The sequence below is a fragment of the Neolamprologus brichardi genome, chromosome 1, assembly GCF_056152115.1.
Source record: "Neolamprologus brichardi isolate AB-2024 chromosome 1, ASM5615211v1, whole genome shotgun sequence".
Classification (NCBI taxonomy): Eukaryota; Metazoa; Chordata; class Actinopteri; order Cichliformes; family Cichlidae; genus Neolamprologus; species Neolamprologus brichardi.
Window position 1 is genome coordinate 38149264 of NC_142104.1, and position 22006 is coordinate 38171269.

Genomic DNA, 22006 nt, shown 5'->3' on the forward strand with positions numbered 1-22006 from the left:
TAAAATGATGACAGAGGTCAGTAATTTGCACCAGAGGTACACTTCAACTGTGAGAGACAGAATGTGAAAAAAAAAAAATCCATGAATTCACATGGTAGGATTTGTAAAGAATTTATTCGTAAATCAGGGTGGAAAATAAGTATTTGGTCAATAACAAAAATACAACTCAATACTTTGTAACATAACCTTTGTTGGCAATAACAGAGGTCAAACGTTTACTATAGGTCTTTATCAGGTTTGCACACACAGTAGCTGGTATTTTGGCCCATTCCTCCATGCAGATCTTCTCAAGAGCAGTGATGTTTTGGGGCTGTCGCCGAGCAACACGGACTTTCAACTCCCGCCACAGATTTTCTATGGGGTTGAGGTCTGGAGACTGGCTAGGACTTTCAAATGCTTCTTACGGAGCCACTCCTTTGTTGCCCGGGCGGCGTGTTTTGGATCATTGTCATGTTGGAAGACCCAGCCTCGTTTCATCTTCAAAGTTCTCACTGATGCAAGGAGGTTTTGGCTCAAAATCTCACGATACTTGGCCCCATTCATTCTGTCCTTAACACGGATCAGTCGTCCTGTCCCCTTGGCAGAAAAACAGCCCCATAGCATGATGTTTCCACCCCCATGCTTCACAGTAGGTATGGTGTTCTTGGGATGCAACTCAGTATTCTTCTTCCTCCAAACACGACGAGTTGAGTTTATACCAAAAAGTTCTACTTTGGTTTCATCTGACCACATGACATTCTCCCAATCCTCTGCTGTATCATCCATGTGCTCTCTGGCAAACTTCAGACGGGCCTGGACATGCACTGGCTTCAGCAGCGGAACACGTCTGGCACTGCGGGATTTGATTCCCTGCCGTTGTAGTGTGTTACTGATGGTGACCTTTGTTACTTTGGTCCCAGCTCTCTGCAGGTCATTCACCAGGTCCCCCCGTGTGGTTCTGGGATCTTTGCTCACCGTTCTCATGATCATTTTGACCCCACGGGATGAGATCTTGCGTGGAGCCCCAGATCGAGGGAGATTATCAGTGGTCTTGTATGTCTTCCATTTTCTGATGATTGCTCCCACAGTTGATTTTTTCACACCAAGCTGCTTGCCTATTGTAGATTCACTCTTCCCAGTCTGGTGCAGGTCTACAATTCTTTTCCTGGTGTCCTTCGAAAGCTCTTTGGTCTTGGCCATGGCGGAGTTTGGAGTCTGACTGGTTGAGGCTGTGGACAGGTGTCTTTTATACAGATGATGAGGTCAAACAGGTGCCATTCATACAGGTAACGAGTGGGGGACAGAAAAGCTTCTTACAGAAGACGTTACAGGTCTGTGAGAGCCAGGGATTTTCCTTGTTTGAGGTGACCAAATACTTATTTTCCACCCTGATTTACGAATAAATTCTTTACAAATCCTACCATGTGAATTCATGGATTTTTTTTTCACATTCTGTCTCTCACAGTTGAAGTGTACCTCTGGTGCAAATTACTGACCTCTGTCATCATTTTAAGTGGGGGAACTTGCACAATCGGTGGCTGACTAAATACTTTTTTGCCCCACTGTACATGTAGTTTTTGCACTCCTTCCTGGATGAAAACGTCTATTGTTAAATTTACTATCAGCTCAAAATGACAAGTGGTCAAGGGATTTTTAAACCATTGCTGTAGGAAAAGAACCAATGAAACATCCATGAAATGTCCATCTGTGGCGGTTGGGGTGAGAGGAGACATTCTATCTTCCTCCTCGTGCTGTGACATGCTGTGGAAGACAGCAAGAGATTAATAACAAATAATGATTAAATGCAGAGAGGTCTATTAACACAAAGTGAGTGAGAAAGGTGACTTTCTCACTCACTTTGTGAGATCCCCATGATGCATCATGGGGATCCCCCAGAAGCCTACATCTATTGCTGCATAACTAAGGGAGGATTCAGAGTTAGCTGATCCAACCCTAACTATATGCTTTAACAAAAAGGAAAGTTTTAAACTTAAACTTGAAAGTAGAGATAGTGTCTGTCTCCTGAATCCAAACTGGAAGCTTGTTCCAAAGAAGAGGGGCCTGAAAACGGAAGGCTCTGCCTCCCATTCTACTTTTAAACACTCTAGGACCTTATGATGTACTTGTACGCCTGCACTCTCTAATAGGGTCATATGGTAGTATAAGGTCATTAACCCTGTAAGACCAAACCCATCAATAAATAGCCAGAAAATTCTGATTTTTTGGAAAGGAGATGTTTAATAACCGTTATAACAAAATCAACTTTTTTTTCTATATCATGTTGTGTATGATGTGTTTTTTCAAAATATATTTATATATAATTTTTGCATTGCATTTGATACTTTGATGTCCTCCATTGTTGAACAATGGACAGTCCAACAATGGAGCCAGGGCAAAAGGTTATGAAGCAAGATTTGATTCGTTACACTCAGATTTTTCATGTCAACAGAAACATCGCAGATAGAAATTCTAAAAACAGACAGTATTACCTTACTAACCTACAAACTCAGTACAGGAAGTATTTCATCATGGATTGTAATTTTAAGCTTTCGGACCTGCCCTTGTTACTGCTTTAAATTAAATGCCAAGACTATTTCAAAAATCTGTTGATCTCCTCAATTTTGACAGCCTGATGAAAAATGGCTTCCCACCCTCATTATTAAGTACATTTGTGACAAAGACATGTACACAGACACTCTCTCTCTCTCTCGCATTCACCCTCACACACAGAGGGCCTTTTTTGCCTGCACAAATGTCATTTGCTGTTTTATCCATCTGTTTTATCCCAAGTGGTACCCCCAGTACAAATGCACAGTTCTTCGGGTTGGCCATGAGCCCCGCCTCCCTCGGTGACTCTAGGACCGCGGCCACTCCTTGCACATGTTCTGCCCAGGTGTTACAGTGGATGATGGCATCATTCAGGTAGGCTGCAGCATATGCAGTATGCGGCCGTAACACATGGTCCACGAGGCACTGGAACATGGTGAGGGCTCCGAACAATCCGAAAGGAAGTTTGATGAATTGATACAAACCGTACGGAGTGGAGAAGGTTTTCTCCTTGGACTTTACAGACAAAGGAATCTTCCAGTAGCCCTTGGTGAAAACCAGTGCTCTGAAAAACTGAGCCATTCCTAACCAGTCCAGGAGCTTGTTAACCCGGGGCATGGGATACGCATCAAACTGTGACAACTTTTTGACCTTGAGGTAGTTGACACAGAACCGTATAGACCAGGGGTCTGCAACCTTTAACGCTGAAAGAGCCACTTGGACATACTGTACATATTGTTTTTTACCTTTATGCTTTGTGTGAACAACTAAGGTGTGTTGCTTATGAAATCCTTGAAGTGCTACAGAGAAAATTACATTTTATTTATGCAATTAACACATTTTGAACTCTTAAAGAAATATGCTAAAGGAAAGACACCCAGCTGAACTAAAATGATCCATGTAGCAAACAAAAACTGTTATATCTCCTTTGGGCTTTTGGAGCCTTGACCTGACTTTTAAAAAATAATTGGCAAAAAAGAACTATGGTGCTAAAAAATGAAAAATAAATATTTGTTAAATTCTGCCTAAATATGTATTTTACCTGGTTAATGTGTGTGGCGGGGCGTGGTCTGCAGCGCCGCTGCAGGGGAGGCGGACGCACCTGAGTGGCACCCGCAATCCTGCCTCGCCGTCTTAACGCCTGTGCTCTCTATGCTGTTGTGTTGGTGTGAAAAGTGGTCAGTAAAGAGATGCTGAAAAGCATGTTCATGGAAACATTGCCGGGTCTGCCATGATATGTTTACAATGGGACTTCTGCTTCTGAACCTCTGCGCACAGCATCTGCAAATTGGGGCTGTACGAAGTCATTTTCATCTTTACGCAGGACTGTAAGCTGTTATCTGTGAGGCGTGAGCGGTGTTTGTTTTTAACATAGTTCACGGAGGAGAATAGCTGTAAATAAAATACACTTCAGCTAAATACTTCTAATTTATTTTCCCAAACCACGCGGAGCCGCACTAAAATGACTAAAGAGCCGCATGCGGCTCTGGAGCCGCAGGTTGCCGACCCCTGGTACAGACCCATCTTTCTCTACCTATAAGAACTATGGGGCAACACCACACGCTCTGTGACTCTTCTATTACTTTTTACGTTTCAAAATGGTGCTCTATGAGATTCATACAGCCCAGCAGGGGAAGAACACGTCTGCAAAATGCTGTTGCAATGCAGCAACATCTGCTCTCTGGGCCTGTGCCAGATGGTTATCGTAATGTAGGGAGACAGGAATGGCAGAATTTGGTAACTCTGGCCCCAAATCATCTCTCATTCTGTTCTGTGTCTCTGCGCTCCCTCCGTGTTGCCTTATCTGATGTCTTAGTGTCAAGCTCGTGTCTGTGCATACCTGTTGTATTTCCTGTTTTTATTTTGATAGTCCCTGTACTGTGTGTATTGTGTCTAGTTTTCCGAGCTGGGGAAATCAGCTCTGAAATCAGAGGTGATTTCCCCAGCTGTGTTTTCCTCCTGTCTCCCATTCCCTGATTGCTCCTTTCTTCCGCTTGTTATTGGTCCATCTGTGTTTCTCTGCGAAGTCATCCTGTGAGTTATGGTTTCAGATTTGTTAGATTTTCCAAGTTTAGGTTTTTTCCTTAGTTTCTGTCCTTCCCATCTCTGCTTTGTCTGTATTTACCCCATGTGTAAATAAAGCTCATTCATCCCATCTAAGCCAGTGGCTGCATTTGGGTCTCTCTCTCCCCACTTCAACATCCTGCCAAGCTGCCCCAGTCTCACTGTGACTGGGAGGAAGGGAGGGTGGACCAGAGGACTGCCCACATAGCAAATAAAGGTTCAACGGCTGCTTCATTCATTCTGAGAGAACAACACAGGCTACAGATTGCGTTTTTAAAAACCCCATCACAGCAATTATGACAGTTAAACCAGTTTGTGTGTCTATATGTGAAATTGGAAATGCTATTCTTTTTTTGTAATTAAAGTTTTTTTTTTATTATTTTGAACATTTAAGAAAAACATACCAACCCAAAACAACAAAAAACACACTCAGTGAATAAATAAATAAACAAACAAACAAACTAACTAACTGTTGCACACACAGTTAATCCTTAAATCAGACTGTATCTCACATTGTCATGTGAAAAAAAACTGTCCCATTGTTCTGTTAGAGTCTCTGTCTTGCTGCTCAGTCTTCCCAGCATTTTCTCGCATGCAGCATTTTCAGTCATTTTCTCTTGGAAGTGCCACTAAATAAATGCTATGCTTTTTTTTTATAAAAATTAGATTTTGGTTTATTTAACTATAAACTTTTTCAAAAGTATACAATTATATTTTTTACAAAGGTTTTCAATGTAACATAAACTTTAATGAACTTTACTTTTACCATAGTTCAGCCAGTGCATTTATCATCTTGTACAAATAAATTTGTCTGCAATGCTATGAAAAAATATATATATATACACAATATGTTTGAAACACATTGTGCTGTATTTTAAAGTTTGTTCTGCAGAATGTTTGATCAACTTAAGTTAATGTTAACACATTTATTTTTACATTACATTACAAGTAATTTAAAGCAGATGAGCTTTCGATATTCATTCTGATTTTAACTGTGCCTAACAGAAACACACCTGCAGGAGTCTTTTGTTGCAGAGAGTCTTAAAGAGTCCTTTTTAACTGCATGGATCCGAGTCTAGGGAGTACCTTCTAAACTGACCAATAGAGATACATTGTATTTTCAGTGAGGAGTTTGTCTCAGCAGCAGGAAAGACCCCACTTTTAAATCACTCCTGTGGCCACAATTTTGACAGCGGGAACATAAAGAACACACTGTTGTGTAGTGCTTAAGACCCTCACCGTTCAAAAAGTATTTTCATAAGAGTTACAGTATTGGATTTAGAAGCAGTTTTTCAACATGTGCACCGGGACAAATTTGACAGTGATTTGCCACAGAGAAACAGAATCAGTCAGTAGTTAGTGCAGGCACACTGGATAGAGCATTCTGACTGGCCCGTTAACTTCAGGCTTGTTCTCCATTGGTGGATTTGTTTTCAGCAGATAGGTGGTTTAAATCTGGGCAGTTTGAGTCAGTTGATGACTTTTGGAATCATCTTTTGTGACTGGATGATCAGAACGGAAACTATTTACAGTTGTGTTTTAAAACACACTGCTATTATTTTGAACACGAATAAAGCTCAAAATCCGTATAATATTTTTGTCCATTCATTGGGAACACTGCATATTATATTTTACTCTTTTCTTCATCTTTTGATGTATCAATATTTCAATTACTTTACAGAAAATGAAGGAAAACATAATATTGGGCAATTCAAAAAATAAGAGTGTCTGCATTTTTCCATCACAAACTCAAATATTTACTCAAACTAAAAAAAAAAAAAGTTAAGATTTACCATTCCTGTGAATCACTAAACTAATATTTAGTTGTATAACCACTGTGTTTGAGAACTGCTTCACATCTGTGCTGCACGGAGTCGACCAACTTCTGGCACGTGTAAACAGGTTGATTTGACAGCCTTCCACAATTCCTCTGCATTTCTTGGTTTTGCTTCAGAAACAGCATTTTTGATGTCATCCCACAAGTATTCTGTTGGATTAAGGTCCAGGGATTGGGCTGGCATAACCTTAATTTTGTTGGTCTGAAACCATGGGGCGATCGTGGCTCAAGAGTTGGGAGTTCGCCTTGTAATTGGAAGGTTGCCGGTTCGAGCCCTGGCTTGGGCAGTCTTGGTCGTTGTGTCCTTGGGCAAGACACTTCACCTGTTGCCTACTGGTGGTGGTCAGAGGGCCCGGTGGCACCAGTGTCCGGCAGCCTCGCCTCTGTCAGTGCGCCCCAGGGTGGCTGTGGTTACATTGTAGCTTACCATCACCAGTGTGTGAATGTGTGTGTGAATGGGTGGATGACTGGATATGTAAAGCGCTTTGGGGTCCTTAGGGACTAGTAAAGCGCTATATAAATACAGGCCATTTAACATACTGCTCACTTACTGGTGTGTTTGGGGTCATTGTCTTGTTGAAACACCCATTTAAAGGGCATTTCCTCTTCAGCACAAGGCAACATGACCTGTTCCAAGTATTTTGTTATAAGCAAATTGATCCATCATCCCTGGTATGGAATAAATAGGCCTGCCCCATATCATGATGCTTGGACCACCATGCTTCACGGTCTTCAGGTGTACTGTCGCTTGAATTCAGTGTTTTGGAGTCGTCTGACAAACTGTCTGTGGCCGTTGGACCCAAAAAGAACAATCTTACTTTCAGCAGTCCACAAAATTTTTCTCCATTTCTCTTTAGGCCAGTCGATATGTTCTTTGGCAAATTGTATCCTCTTCAGCACGTTTTTTTTTTTTCTTTTTAAACAGTGGGATTTTCTGCGGGCTTCTTGCCGATAGACTCAGACAAGCTTCTTCTAATTGTCATAGTACTCACAGGTAACTTCAGACCATCTCCCTGGAGCTGATCATTGGCTGAGTCTTTGCCATTCTGGCTATTGTTTGATCCATTCGAATGGTAGTCTTCCATTTTCTTGCACGTCTCTCTGGTTTGGCTTTTCATTTTAAAGTATTGGAGATTATTTTAGCTGAGCAGCCTGTCATTTTCTGCACTTCTTTATGTTTTCCCATCTCCAATCAACATTTTGATTAAAGCACGCTGTTCTTCTGAGCAATGTCTGGCATGACCCACCTTTGTCAGGTTTTCAGAGAGAATTCCATGTACAACATCTTCTTCTTCTTTCATGTTTAACAGCAGCTTGCATCCAAAGATGTTGCACTACTGCCATCTTCTGGCTTTTATTCTTACTTCACTTCGGAATCCTTCGATCCTCTTGATGAGACCCCTATTTTTTCACAAAAAACGAAAAACCACTCCTTTCCCTTCATCATGACTTAACTGATTGACCACCTTTTCAAATCAAGCTTCATCCTTAAATAAGGGCCACATGAATGACACCTGTTTCTTCACATAATGAATGACCTCACTGATTGGACTCCACATTGCTATTTGATTTACAGAAATGAATGATTTACACAAACAGTGTTTTTCTGAGGTTGTAACTTTGCAAAATTAAATTAAAGAAACAAATTATTAGAAACAAGTTGTCTGCCTATCATGTTCACATAAGCAACCAGAACAATTAATACAAAAAACACTTTTATATTCAAGAAGAACTGTAGAAAGCTAAAATATGATACTATTCCATTCAGCTAGGGCAGCTTAACAATCACTTGGGATGAGCTTATTTAGAAGCATCAGATGTATGCTGACAAGTAAAGACATGGCCATCTATGTAGGCGCCCCCCATCCAGGTCAGTCAGCAGTTGGAGGACGAGCGAGGCAACTTCTGGGGCCACCCACAAGCCCAAGACCTCGGTACCCTCTAACCTCCTCCAACTTCTGGGTAGCTGGTCGTAAATTCGACCCTGTTCCTGATTGGCTGGTTCGAAACCGTCCTACACCATTTTATTGGTAATGGTTGAAGGTAGCCAGACCTCTGGGAGAAGTCCTGCTCGCAATCTTTCAATTCAGGCTGGCAAAAACTTGTTGAGTTGAGCGAAGGTGGGGTCCGTGCCTCCTCAAAAAGCTGTTTCACAGGGATCAGGTTAAACCCGGCCTCCTCCACTCTCCTCATTGGTCAGGCCCTTCTGAAATTGCTTTATTGATCAGTGCTTTTTCTCATTGGTAAAAGCTAGATTTTAAATTGTTTTACTGGTGGACCCCATCTCGGGGTCGCACCAGGAGTCAGAGAGAATGTCATTTTTGCCCACACTGGCTGCTGACGTGAAGACCCACCTGATTCTCTCAGGGACGCTCACTCCTGTATGACTGTCTCCCACCGAAGTGGAGCGTTTGTAAAAGATCTGGCCGAGCAGCCACCAACTCTCCCCATCCTCACTGTTATGGTAAATGGCCTGTATTTTGTATAGCGCTTTACTAGTCCCTAAGGACCCCAAAGCGCTTTACACATTCATTCATCTACCCATTCACACACTGGTGATGGCAAGCTACATTGTAGCCACAACCACCCTGGGGTGCACTGACAGAGGCGAGGCTGCCGGACACTGGCGCCACCGGGCCCTCTGACCACCACCAGTAGGCAATGGGTGAAGTGTCTTGCCCAAGGACACAACGACTGAGACTGTCCAACTCGAACTCCCAACTCTTGAGCCACGATCTACCCACAAAGCACCGGTTTAACTAAGAATAACCTTTTTATTTTAGTTTAACACATTTACACACACACACACACACACACAGACATACATGTTTACACATGCCGATACATACACATGCACACTCTCACACAACGCAGATATTCTGCAAACATTCTGTTTTTACATTTGTCATCCTCGAGTTAAGACATTAAAAATACTTCATTCCACTTTTCCAATTCCACTCTTTAAGTGGTTTAGAAGATGAGCTTTTAATATTCATTCAGATGTTTTCTGACTCTATATTTTCTTTTGTCATCAGTTGGCTTTTCTAATGTGGATTTTAAAGATGTTCAGCTACTTTCCAACTTTGAAACTTCCTCTGCGTGAACTTCAGCTTTCAACAGGTCTGTACTTTGGTGAAAAAGTCAGTCTGCCCCAGGGCAGCTGTGGCTACAATCGTAGCTTGCCTCCACCAGTGTGTGAATGCGAGAGTGAATGAATAGTGGCATTGTAAAGCGCTTGGGGTGCCTTGAAAAAAAGCGCTATATAAATCCAATCCATTAAAAAATGTTGATTGAGTTGAAATCCACTGAATCATTCACCTGAAGGCCAAAGATTCAGTAGCTATTACATTTCAGCTCAAACCATTCAGCTATCAGCATTCACACTGCATTTCGATCAGGAAATGCATTCTCTCTCTCTCTTTTTTTACTACATACAATATATACAGTACTGTATGTATTTCGGCCATTTATCAAGTCTTGTATATTATCAAGAAATCCTTTACTTAGCATACACGTGTTTTCAAAATATTCCTTTTTGTTCTTAATCATATGTAAATTACACATGCAGACATTCTGTTTGATGCTAATAGTTGTTCGTTTTACTGCAGTTTACTTTGTTGGCTTATTTTGTGCAAAAAAGACACATTTAATGAAGATGATATATAAAAACAGACTTTCACTCGAGGCAACCAAATGTCTCAATGCTTCGGCCTCATATGACAATGACAAAACCGCATGTCCTTTACCTCTCTCTTTCTTGTGCCTGCTAATACAAGGAAATTCATTTCAATTATTAATGTGAAATAAATCAAAAATGTGCTCTTTAAAAGCAACTTTAAATGACAAACTATTCAACTGAAAATTCACAATCCAGTCACATGTGGAGCACCTCACACATTAAAGCCATACAGTTTGATTGTGTTTGGGTCTTTTAAATGGTTATGAATAGTGCAGTGTAGTTTTTACTGTAGAATCAAGAGCAAAATCTCTTCTACAGTGATGAAACTATATCTCCTAGACTAGAGGTGTCAAAACTATTTTACATCAAGGGTCACATACAGCCCACTTTGATCTTAAGTAGCCGGACCAGTGAAACTGTCTTTCTGTCAGTGTAAAGAAGTTAAATCTTTAACTGTTTTTCTACATAATCAAGAAAAAACAGCTGTGACATAGAAAGAAATCTGTCAGCATGAGTCTTTGGACTTTAACTGTACAAAATAAATGTGAAACATTACAGAAAACGTTTGGGTAGCTCATTGCCTGGACTGTGATTGATTGATTGGTAATTTATTTCAATATGTGAACAATATACAAGTACATTTAGAAAAGAAAATAAGAGAGAAAAAATACTATACAAATTACATACAAAAAAACCGTTCTGATTAATTTACATGTTGAAAGGGAGTGGGAAGAAGTAAACAATGTCAGTTTTTTGTTGTTGTTGTTTCTTAAATTAAACTGTAATCGTAAAAAAAACCACACACACACAGACATTTCTATAGTAGAAAGTGAAAATCAGAAACTATTTTTTCATTTAATTGTTTATTGCTTAATTACTTTGCATAGTATGAATGACCTCCCTATCTTCTTTTTTCAACCTGGACAACTTTTATTACTTTCCCTCATCCCCTGCACCTTTAAGGGGAATGTAACACATGATTGTCCGCATGGTGTACCTATCAAAATAAAGCCCAACCCCTGTCTGCATGAATTCTCAGCAGGGCTGAAGATTCAGCTCCCACATACAGACCACATCAATAACTGACATATGAAATTATTTTGCTGGCTAGAAAGAATTGTATTGTGGGCCTGATATAGTCTGCTGGCCTGTTTTAAAACCCCTGTCCTAGACTCTTAGTCGTTGGTGTTTGAAGATTCTCCTATCTGGATTTATCCTATTCAAACTTGAACACTCATTTCCTGATCACCTCCTGGGTTACTTCTTGGAGGGAGGTAAATTGTCCTCAAACATCTTTAGAATTTTCCGGACTCCCTTCTCAACTCTGCGGAAATGTAGCCTCTTCCAGAGGCTTTGCTGCTGTTGACGCCCCCCCTCCAGATCCTCGAGAAAGACCTGCAAAAAAGAACAAAGGGCCACTGGTTTTACTGACACACACCTGACAATCAATCTTTTTTGTGCATTTCACCTCATCAATTTTAAGTTGGGTGTTTGTACGTGTAAAATGACACAAATTTAATTCTGCAAATCTAATTCATATCTTAAGGTCACTAATCCAATGATCCCTGTTCTCTGACAACATGAGTGAGGTGTCTCACTAGGAAAAAATGCTGTCTCAATGCCATCTTCAGAAGCATATATGTCATAACACTAACAAAAACTTTCTGGCAGCCAGGATGCTTTCCTATAAAAACACAAACAAACAAACAAACAAACAAAAAAACATCTAAACCTGGATCTCTAATATTTCAAATTCCTACATTCCTACATTATAAATGCAACAGGAGTGCCAGCTTAACAGTACTGGTAAGTGAGTTAAAGACAGACCTTGGTCATCATATCACAGCTCATGTCTGCCAGACACCTATTCAGGTGATAATGCTCAGGAGGGAAAACAGAGGTGAATAAAATGGCCTTAAAGCCAAGGGGTAGAAATGTGTGTCACTAACTGGATGTCATGATCCTGGGTCTTTGACCCACTGTCTTGTGTTTTCAAGGTTGTTTTTTTAATGAAATATTTTCTGTTTGAATCTTGGCTTGCTTGCTGTTTCTTCCCTAGAACGGTCATACTGTTTATTTAGACATTGAGTTTTCTTGAGTCTTGAGACTAAAGAAGTCACTTGGGTGAGTGGGAAAATGTTTCTTCCTTTGAAAAGACAATATCTAGATGAATTAACTTGGGGTTTATGGATGGCAAGTATCATAACACTTGTTTATTAACTTCTGTCTATCACAGCTATACTGAGGTGAGTTGAGGATATCCTGATCCGTTGTTTTTGATACTGTTAGCTAGTGTAAGCAAAACTGGAATCTAACAGACTTGTTAAGACTTAAACACTATCCAAATAAACCCTTATATGATGTGAATAAGTAAGCATGTTTACGTGGGTTTTCATGTTTCAGAAACTCCAGTTTAGAAGGTAGGCTTGAGGTAATAATGAAAATATATGCATACAAATGTGGAATTGCTACATATAAACTTAAAACATAAAGCAAAGAATTTGTATTTGGTTACTTGTTTGTTATAATAATGCTTCTTAGCAATATATCATATACCGTTGGTGTCAAACTCATTTTAGTTGTGGGTAACATACAGCCTACTTTGATCTTAAGCAGCCAGACCAGTAAATTCTCCATTCTGTCAGTGTAAAGAAGTTACATATTTAACTGTTATTCTACATGATAAAGAAAAAGCTGCTGTAAAAAACAAAGAAAGCTGTCAGCACGACTCGTTGGACTTAAATCATAAGAAATAAATGTGTAGAATGACAGAAAAACTTGTGGTAGCTCATTGCCCAGACTCTCCAGTTTTTGTGTTTGTTTGTTTTGGGTTTTTTTTAATAAACTGTAGCTGTAACCCTCCCCCAGAAATGTCTGTAATAGATTTTTTTTTTTTTTTTTATTAGAAATATAGCATTTTGTATATTTATTATAAGTGTTTGCAATTTGGCATAATTTGTGAAAGGTTACATTTCTTCATTATTAAATAGCACAAATAACCCTGTAAACACCTTTAGTAAATTCAACAGTAAATATATATTACTGTAATTATTCCTACAGTAAATTCGTTTTACAGTAGTAAACTGACCTAGGTGAAACTGACCAATGGCTATAGAGATTTCTTTCAAACTTTCTTCAACTGTTTTGTGGGACTGACATTGAAAAGAAAAATGATTGTTTTCTGGAGAAAATTTTAATTCGACAAAAGAGTACTATGTTCTTATTATCCTCAAACAATTTTTTAGATACACATGCTTCTAACTTGATTCGCTTCCTCTTAACTTTCTTACAAAAGGCAGCACTAACTGTTTATAAAGATAGAGGAGTAGTGTATTATAACCATTGTATGTCATACACTGGTTATTAGCTTACATTGGTTATTGAGCCAAACAAATAGTTTTTGGCCTTATTACCTTCTGAAAATTATTTGTTAATGCTGTCACTGTTAATGCCATTAGTATATGATACTAATGTTTAACTGTTTGCTATCTATCCTGTGAAGAGGTTGCCTAATATTACTAGTTACAAGTTATTTAAACATATTTTGTATTTGGAAAAGCTTTGTTTTATATCTTCCTTCTTAAAGCTTTTGGCCCGAGTCACTATTTGTGAGGTGTTCACTGGAGCCTTTTGTGCCTGGTATCTGGATTAGGTTTGGTTTGGAACTGTTGTGAAAACTCAGCGGGTGAGTAAGCTGTTGTAACTAAATTAACTGAAGTCAACCTAAGCGAAACGACAAATCTAAGGTGCATATATGTTCCTTGCCTACTAAGTTTGGTTGGGGGGATCAGTATTTAGTAACTTTAGAATCAACACCCCCGAGTCATTCTAACTACCAGAAATCTCGAAGCACAGGTCGAGGGGGAGGTGTGGCAGCAATTTTTCACACCAGTCTATTAATTAATGAAAGACCAAGACAGACTTTTAATTCATTTGAAAGCCTGATGCTTAACATTGTCCACCCCAGCTGTGAAACTCAGAAACCAGTCTTACTTGTTATCATCTATCGTCCACCTGGGCCTTACACAGAGTTTCTGTCTGATTTCTCAGACTTTATATCTAATTTAGTTCTGAGCTCAGATAAAATAATTATTGTGGGTGATTTTAACATCCATGTTGATGCTAAAAATGACAGCCTCAACATGGCATTTAATCTGTTGTTAGACTCAATTGGTTTCTCTCAAAATGTAACAGAACCCACCCACCACTTTAATCACACTCTAGATCTTGTTTTAACATATGGCATAGAAACTGAACATTTAACAGTGTTTCCTGAAAACCCTCTCCTGTCTGATCATTTCTTGATAACATTTACATTTACAATAATTGATTACGCAGCAGTGGAGAGTGGACTTTATCAAAGTAGATGTCTTTCTGAAAGCGCTGTAACTAAGTTTAAGAATATAATCCAGCCACTGTTATCATCGTCAATGCCCTGTACCAACACAGAGCAGAGCAGCTATCTGAACGCTACCCCAACAGAGGTCGATTATCTTGTTAATAATTTCACCTCCTCACTACGTACGACTCTGGATACTGTAGCTCCAGTGAAAACTAAGGTCTCTAATCAGAAGTACCTGACCCCGTGGTATAATTCTCAAACACGTACCCTAAAGCAGATGACTCGTAATCTGGAGAGGAAATGGCGTGTCACAAATTTAGAGGATCATCATTTAGCCTGGAGAAATAGTTTGTTGCTTTATAAGAAAGCCCTCCGCAAAGCCAGAACAGCTTACTACTCATCACTGATTGAAGAAAATAAGAACAACCCCAGGTTTCTCTTCAGCACTGTAGCCAGGCTGACAAAAAGTCAGAGCTCTTTTGAGCCAACCATCCCTTTAACGTTAACTAGTGATGACTTCATGAACTTCTTCACAAATAAAATTTTTATCATTAGAGAAAAAATTACCAATAATCATCCCACAGATGTAATATTATCAACAGCTACTCTTAGTTCCATTGATGTTAAGTTAGACTCTTTTTCTCCAATCGATCTTTCTGAGTTAACTTCAATAATTACTTCCTCCAAACCATCAACGTGTCTTTTAGACCCCATTCCTACAAAACTGCTCAAAGAAGTCCTGCCATTGATTAATTCTTCGATCTTATATATGATCAACCTATCTCTAATAATCGGCTATGTACCACAGGCCTTCAAGGTGGCTGCAGTTAAACCTTTACTCAAAAAGCCATCTCTAGACCCAGCAGTCTTAGCTAATTATAGGCCAATCTCCAACCTTCCTTTCATATCAAAAATCCTTGAAAGAGTAGTTGTCAAACAGCTAACAGATCATCTGCAGAGGAATGGTTTATTTGAAGAGTTTCAGTCAGGTTTCAGAGTTCATCACAGCACAGAAACAGCATTAGTGAAGGTTACAAATGATCTTCTTATGGCCTCTGACAGTGGACTCATCTCTGTGCTTGTCCTTCTTGACCTTAGTGCAGCATTCGATACTGTTGACCATAATATCCTGTTAGAGCGATTAGAACATGCTGTAGGTATTACAGGTATTGCACTGCAGTGGTTTGTATCATATCTATCTAATAGACTCCAATTTGTGCATGTAAATGGAGAGTCCTCTTCACACACTGAGGTTAATTATGGAGTTCCACAGGGTTCAGTGCTAGGACCAATTCTGTTTACATTATACATGCTTCCCCTAGGCAGCATCATTAGAAGACATAGCATACATTTTCACTGCTATGCAGATGACACCCAGCTCTATCTGTCCATAAAGCCAGATAACACACACCAATTAGTTAAACTGCAGGAATGTCTTAAAGACATAAAGACTTGGATGGCCACTAACTTTCTGCTTCTTAACTCAGATAAAACTGAGGTCATTGTACTCGGCGCTGAAAAGCTTAGAAATATGGTATCTAACCAGATTCTTACTCTGGATGGCATTACCTTGGCCTCCAGTAACACTGTGAGGAACCTTGGAGTCATTTTTGACCAGGATATGTCCTTCAACGCACATATTAAACAAATATGTAAGACTGCGTTCTTCCATTTGCGCAACATCTCTAAAATTAGAAATATCCTGTCTCAGAGTGATGCTGAAAAACTAGTTCATGCATTTATTACTTCCAGGCTGGACTACTGCAATTCATTATTATCAGGATGTCCAAAAAACTCACTGAAAAGCCTTCAGTTAATCCAAAATGCTGCAGCAAGAGTACTGACAGGGACTAGAAAGAGAGAGCATATTTCTCCTGTTTTGGCTTCCCTTCATTGGCTTCCTGTTAAATCCAGAATTGAATTCAAAATCCTGCTCCTCACATACAAGGTCTTAAATAATCAGGCCCCATCTTATCTTAATGACCTTGTAGTACCATATCACCCTATTAGAGCACTTCGCTCCCACTCTGCAGGCCTACTTGTTGTTCCTAGAGTATTTAAAAGTAGAATGGGAGGGAGAGCCTTCAGTTTTCAGGCCCCTCTTCTGTGGAACCAGCTTCCAGTTTGGATTCGGGAGACAGACACTATCTCTACTTTTAAGATTAGGCTTAAAACTTTCCTTTTTGCTAAAGCATATAGTTAGGGCTGGACCAGGTGACCCTGAATCCTCCCTTAGTTATGCTGCAATAGATGTAGGCTGCCGGGGGATTCCCATGATGCATTGAGTTTTTCCTTTCCAGTCACCTTTCTCACTCACTATGTGTTAATAGACCTCTCTGTATTGAATCATATCTGTTATTAATCTCTGTCTCTCTTCCACAGCATGTCTTTTATCCTGTCTTCCTTCTCTCACCCCAACCGGTCGCAGCAGATGGCCGCCCCTCCCTGAGCCTGGTTCTGCCGGAGGTTTCTTCCTGTTAAAAGGGAGTTTTTCCTTCCCACTGTCGCCAAAGTGCTTGCTCATAGGGGGTCATATGATTGTTGGGCTTTTCTCTGTATCTATGAAGCGCCTTGAGGCGACATTTGTTGTGATTTGGCGCTATATAAATAAAATTGAATTGAATTGAATTGAATTGAATAGAATAAAAGCAAACTTAAAAATAAAGTTTTTATCTTCATTTCCCCCTCACCACCTTCCTAACGCGTGGTATAACTAACACTTTTCTAATGCTTGTCACATGACTCGCCGACCAAAATTCACTGAATAAGCAGCAAAAGAAGATGAAAAGTATACCGCACATTTGAAAAAACATTGAAAACATAGATAAAATCTAGTCAGTGTCCGCGTTGATACATTGCACTGTTTGTACACAAATGGTGTGACCATTTTAATAGTTGTAATTAACTTCTGACTTGAGCATATGTGACTGTGATTTGTATTTACAGTAAGTTACTGGCATCCAGCTGCCAGCTAGTTGTTGTAGATTTTACAGCAACCTTTGTACAGTTTAGGCTTTCTTATCAGATGATGGAAAACTGGTCTCGAAGCATGCTAAGAGGTACAGCTCTGCAGAAAGTGCAATTTTATTGTGGTGGAACCAAGACAGTAAAAGTACAAGGGAATTACAATGTTTTTTCAAATGTGCAGTATAGTTTTCATCTTCTTAAACTGCTTATTCAGTGAATTTTGGTCGGCGAGTGATAAATCTTGCAGTTTTAGAATCTGTCAGCACTCAACCACACGTCCTTGGCCGTCAAGTGAACACAGACAAACGCGAGTACATCCTTTTGCAGAATCTGTTTGCCTGCTTTTTAATTGTTTGCTGTTTTACCCGTTTTGTGGTTTTTGAAATGGTTTTGTGAGCTTTTAGCTGAGATTCTGACATTTCTGTGGATATCACACATGTCTTTATTTAAACAATAGATCTGGCGGTACATCCCATTAAACCTGATGTTCTCCCTCTCCCCTCTGGTACCAGGACCATTGGGGTTCAACAGGTTAACTGTTTAATGCTAAATTACTGTTGCGCAGCGGTATTTATTGCTTAATTAAAAGCAGTAAAACTTATGAAAATACAATAAAAGTCCAAATGTAAACAATTTAAAAAATATAAATGGGCATAAATTTAAGTCTGTGACAGTCAGACACTGAGCCATGGCTCTGCAGACATTTCTGCATCTCTGCCATTCAAAGATACTTTGTAAAATTTATTTTATGCAAAATTTAATAGTCAACTATAAATTGAGTCTTTCTCAAGAAAGCAATTTTGTATTCAGTGTTTTCATAAAAGCCTTATTTTTATGGATGTGCAACTACTAGGAAGAATGCACATGAGGTTTAAGGCCTGGACAAGTTTGAACCTTTTGTCCTCCTCTACGGTGGCCCAGAGAGGCCAAACGGACTGCAACTTAAGAAAACACCAGCAATAAGAAAAATGCTGCAAAAGCACACAAAACACAACAGAAATAGGAAAAAAGAAAACAAAAATAGTTTTTGTGTTGTTTTTGGATTGGATAGTTGAGTTGAGTGCCAAGGGGTACATGCTGGGCTATGGTGGACTCAGGTTGTATGCAGACCCTGGTCCACCAAAACGTGGTTCAGCCTGGAGCATTGTTGGAAGCAGAACTACATGTGTAGTTGGTGCCTTTAAAAAATATTATGTGGTGCTAGTAGAAATTAAAATAAAAAGCAAAACATCGGCTGCTGTTAGCTTCTGCCTTACACAACCTATAAATGTGGAATGGATTGGCCTAGATTTAATAAAGTGGTGGGATGATGTTTGCAGGTGAAAAACACCAGCTGGCTGGTCTCTCATGTCTTGTTTATAAACACTTAAACACAAGTATCTTAAAAATGCTGAGCTTAACCTATTATTTAAAAAAAACAGGCTTTTAAAAACCCACACAGTATGAATCCTTTTTTAAATGACATGTTTTATGTACATTTTTACATTTACATTGTACTGTATGTATATACCTTTAGTTGCTGTATGACATGCTGCTGATCCCAGGATGAGGAGTTCTCTCGTATAACACTGAGAATGTTCCGCCAGTTCTCAGAGAGGTCTGTCCCTTCAGTGACAGAAGCCAGGACCTTGACCCGTTGGCCACTGTGGCTACGGGGAATACCTCGGGCATACAGGGACTGCTTCGCCACTTTACTGAGAGGGTTCAAATATAAACTGCACAAAGACATGGACAAAAAAAAATTCTGTAGGGCTTGCATGAAAGACTGCATGCTTTTGGTGCGTCTCTGAGGCCTTTTGCATTTCACCATATGTAGTCCATTTTAAAATGTTCTTGGTCTCACTCACAGGAGTAATAAATTGATAAATTCTATCAATTATCTGATGATACAATATCAGGATTCCCAAAAGGTTGATTCTGTTCATCTGGACGTAGCGTTTTTAGTGGGAGAAATGTTTTGTCACTCATCCAAATGACTTCTTCTGTCTGAAGAAGACAAAATGTTTCTCCCACTGAAAACGCTACGTCCAGATGAACAGAATCAACCTATTGGGATTTACTTACCTGGACTTACAACTTACATTACGCATGCATCAAAACATGATCAGGGTTTATAATTCAATATATGCCAAACTGTAAGTAAGGTGCTTTTTTCATGTTACGAAAACTTTCAGTGTTCTATGAAAAAATAAATAAAAAAATTAATATTTATAATGCAAAAGGGACAGTGGAATCAGAATTTATTTATAATGTAGTCTATGCAATACAACATTATAGCACAACTAAACCTCAAAGAAATGTTGAGCTTTGGATATAGTGAGAAGTTTCTTACTGTACAGTCTGAATGCTGGGATGTTCTCTACAGGCATCTACCAGAAGTAGAGCTGCGTCGTCTCCAATATTGTTATAGGCCACGTTGAGCTCCTGGAGTCTTCTGTGTTGTTGGAGCCTCTTAGCCAGATCCAGGACACCCTCATCCCCCAGTCCAGTGTGCATCAGGGACAAGTTTGTCAGGGACTGATTCTCTGGCAGGGCTTCCACCAGGATTTGGACTCCAGACTCCAGAAGAGGGTTGTCACACAATCTGAAGAACACAATGGAATAATATGGCATTTCTGGTTTGGTCTAGGACTAAGAATAAACTCCATGTGCAAATAAAGGTGTTAACCAGGGCTTTGTAGCAAAAACATAGGCTAAGGACTGTAACTCTGGTCAGTAGCTAATTGATGATCAGAAAAAAGTAATAATAAATAAACCACAATCCAATGGCCAGGTCATTAAATTGACACTGAAAGTAACAATAAATGAATGTGAATAAAATAGCACAATCAATTCTCTAGAAGCAATCGTACAGGTAGAACAGTATGTGACTTTCCTCTGATTTAGATGACTTTGCTCAATGTTGAGTCAAACACTGTTGTTAAAAGAAGAGGGGATGCTACACAGTGATAAACCTTTCCCATATATAATTAATGTGGAAGAAAGACATTTAGCAAACTGAAAATGATGTCAATTGAGATGTTAGTTTGCTCTTTTAAACCATTATGTCATAAAAAAGAGGAAAAAAAGAACAACATGTTCAGAGTAAATTTGATTAATAACCATTGACATGTCAAACATAAGTCCAAAGATATAATATCCAAAGATATAAAATTTCATAGACTGACAAATTCGACTCTTTTTGGAAGGTGAAGTTCAACTTTAGTATTACACTGTAGAGCACCCTTAAACTGTGGATCAAGGTCCAGCTTGTGTGCCATTATATTGTTTTGAAGAAGAAAAAAAGAAGAAATCAAAACAAAAAGAAAATGAACACGGTGCTTGTCATTATCAAGACTTTTCCCAGCAAATGGCCGTTAACACATCAAACAACTCAGAAAGATTACACTTAAACCTGTGGTGAGTCACAGGTTTAAGTGTAATCTTACAGGTGAGTCTCTTTACGGTCTTCATACTTCCCTTAGACAACAAGGAAAAACATGGATTCACTAAATTTATGACTGTTATTAAGCTTAGCTGAGCTGAATTCTTAATTCTGTCTGTTATTTTGACTGTCTCCCAGATTAGGCTGATAGCTTTTAGTTCGTCTATGAGACTCCATGTCTGTTTGGGTTTTCCCAACATTTTCTTCATGTTCCTGGTAGCTTTTAGTTTTATGTGTGCCAAATAAGGAGCATCATTTGATATAACGATGACCTATTCAGTCCTGATCAAAAGTTTAAAAACCACCATATTTTGCATGGTTGGATCCTAACAAGGTTCCAAGTAGGGCTGCAACATGCTACAAGAAGAAATGGGAGAGAGACAAAACATTTCTTTCAGCATGCAAATTTAGTAAAGAACCAGACGAAAGCGCGTTGCTAGGACTGATCTGAGGCAAATTTCATTTCAAAAGACTACCCAACAGAAGCCTTGATAAAAGCGTGGTTTTGTGCAAAGTGTGCAAAAAAGAATTTGTACACCACCAAAGTACTTCAACCTTATGGTACCATCTAAATGCAAAACACGTTGCCGCGAGCACAGAAACTGTGGGAGCTGTTAGCGCTAGCAGTCCCAGTTTGAGTACCAACAAAGGGTGTTGGCAGCCCAAACGTGATGAAATGACTCGTTTCAGGAACAAAATTAGTAAGTCAACATCGGACAAACTTACAAATTCTCTTCCAAAATGGATTACTCTGGACTGTAGACCACTATCAGTGGTAGAACGTAGGAGGTTAGAAAATGTGCTACTGTTAGCGTCATGAGATCCAACTTTCCAACTAACTATTTCAAGTAAAAATCAGCAGCTTTATGACACTGAAAAGCAAGCAAAATAGATGCATTACAGACAACCCTGCTCATATGGAGGAACTACACCAGGAGCAAACAAGACTGGGGCAACAGAAAGAGCCACTCATACAGGATTTTTCCACACGGTGGAATTCAATGCTGGATACGGTTTCTGGTCTACTAAAGAGTCAAGAGGCTGTTTTTGCTGCTTTAGACAAACAAAGCACAAGCTAGTCATTTTAACTCCATCAAAGCTGGTAAAACTCCAAAAGCTGGTAACTGTTCTTGAGCCATGCAGGTAAATAAAACTAGTTTTTAACTT

The 22006-nt window shown here is 39.4% G+C and overlaps 1 protein-coding gene across 1 annotated transcript in view; it reads right to left on the reverse strand.

Moving 5' to 3' along the window:
- Positions 1-10011: 10011 nt before the first annotated feature.
- nlrx1 (NLR family member X1) overlaps positions 10012-22006 on the reverse strand; it is a 33895-nt gene continuing 21900 nt past the window's right edge. The window contains exons 10-12 of the mRNA XM_087841730.1: positions 19748-19999; positions 18926-19130; positions 10012-11501 (exon numbers count right to left, since the gene is read on the reverse strand). Coding sequence (XP_087697856.1) covers positions 11364-11501; positions 18926-19130; positions 19748-19999 — 595 coding nt within the window. The 3' untranslated portion in view covers positions 10012-11363. The remainder of the gene's footprint in view (positions 11502-18925; positions 19131-19747; positions 20000-22006) is intronic.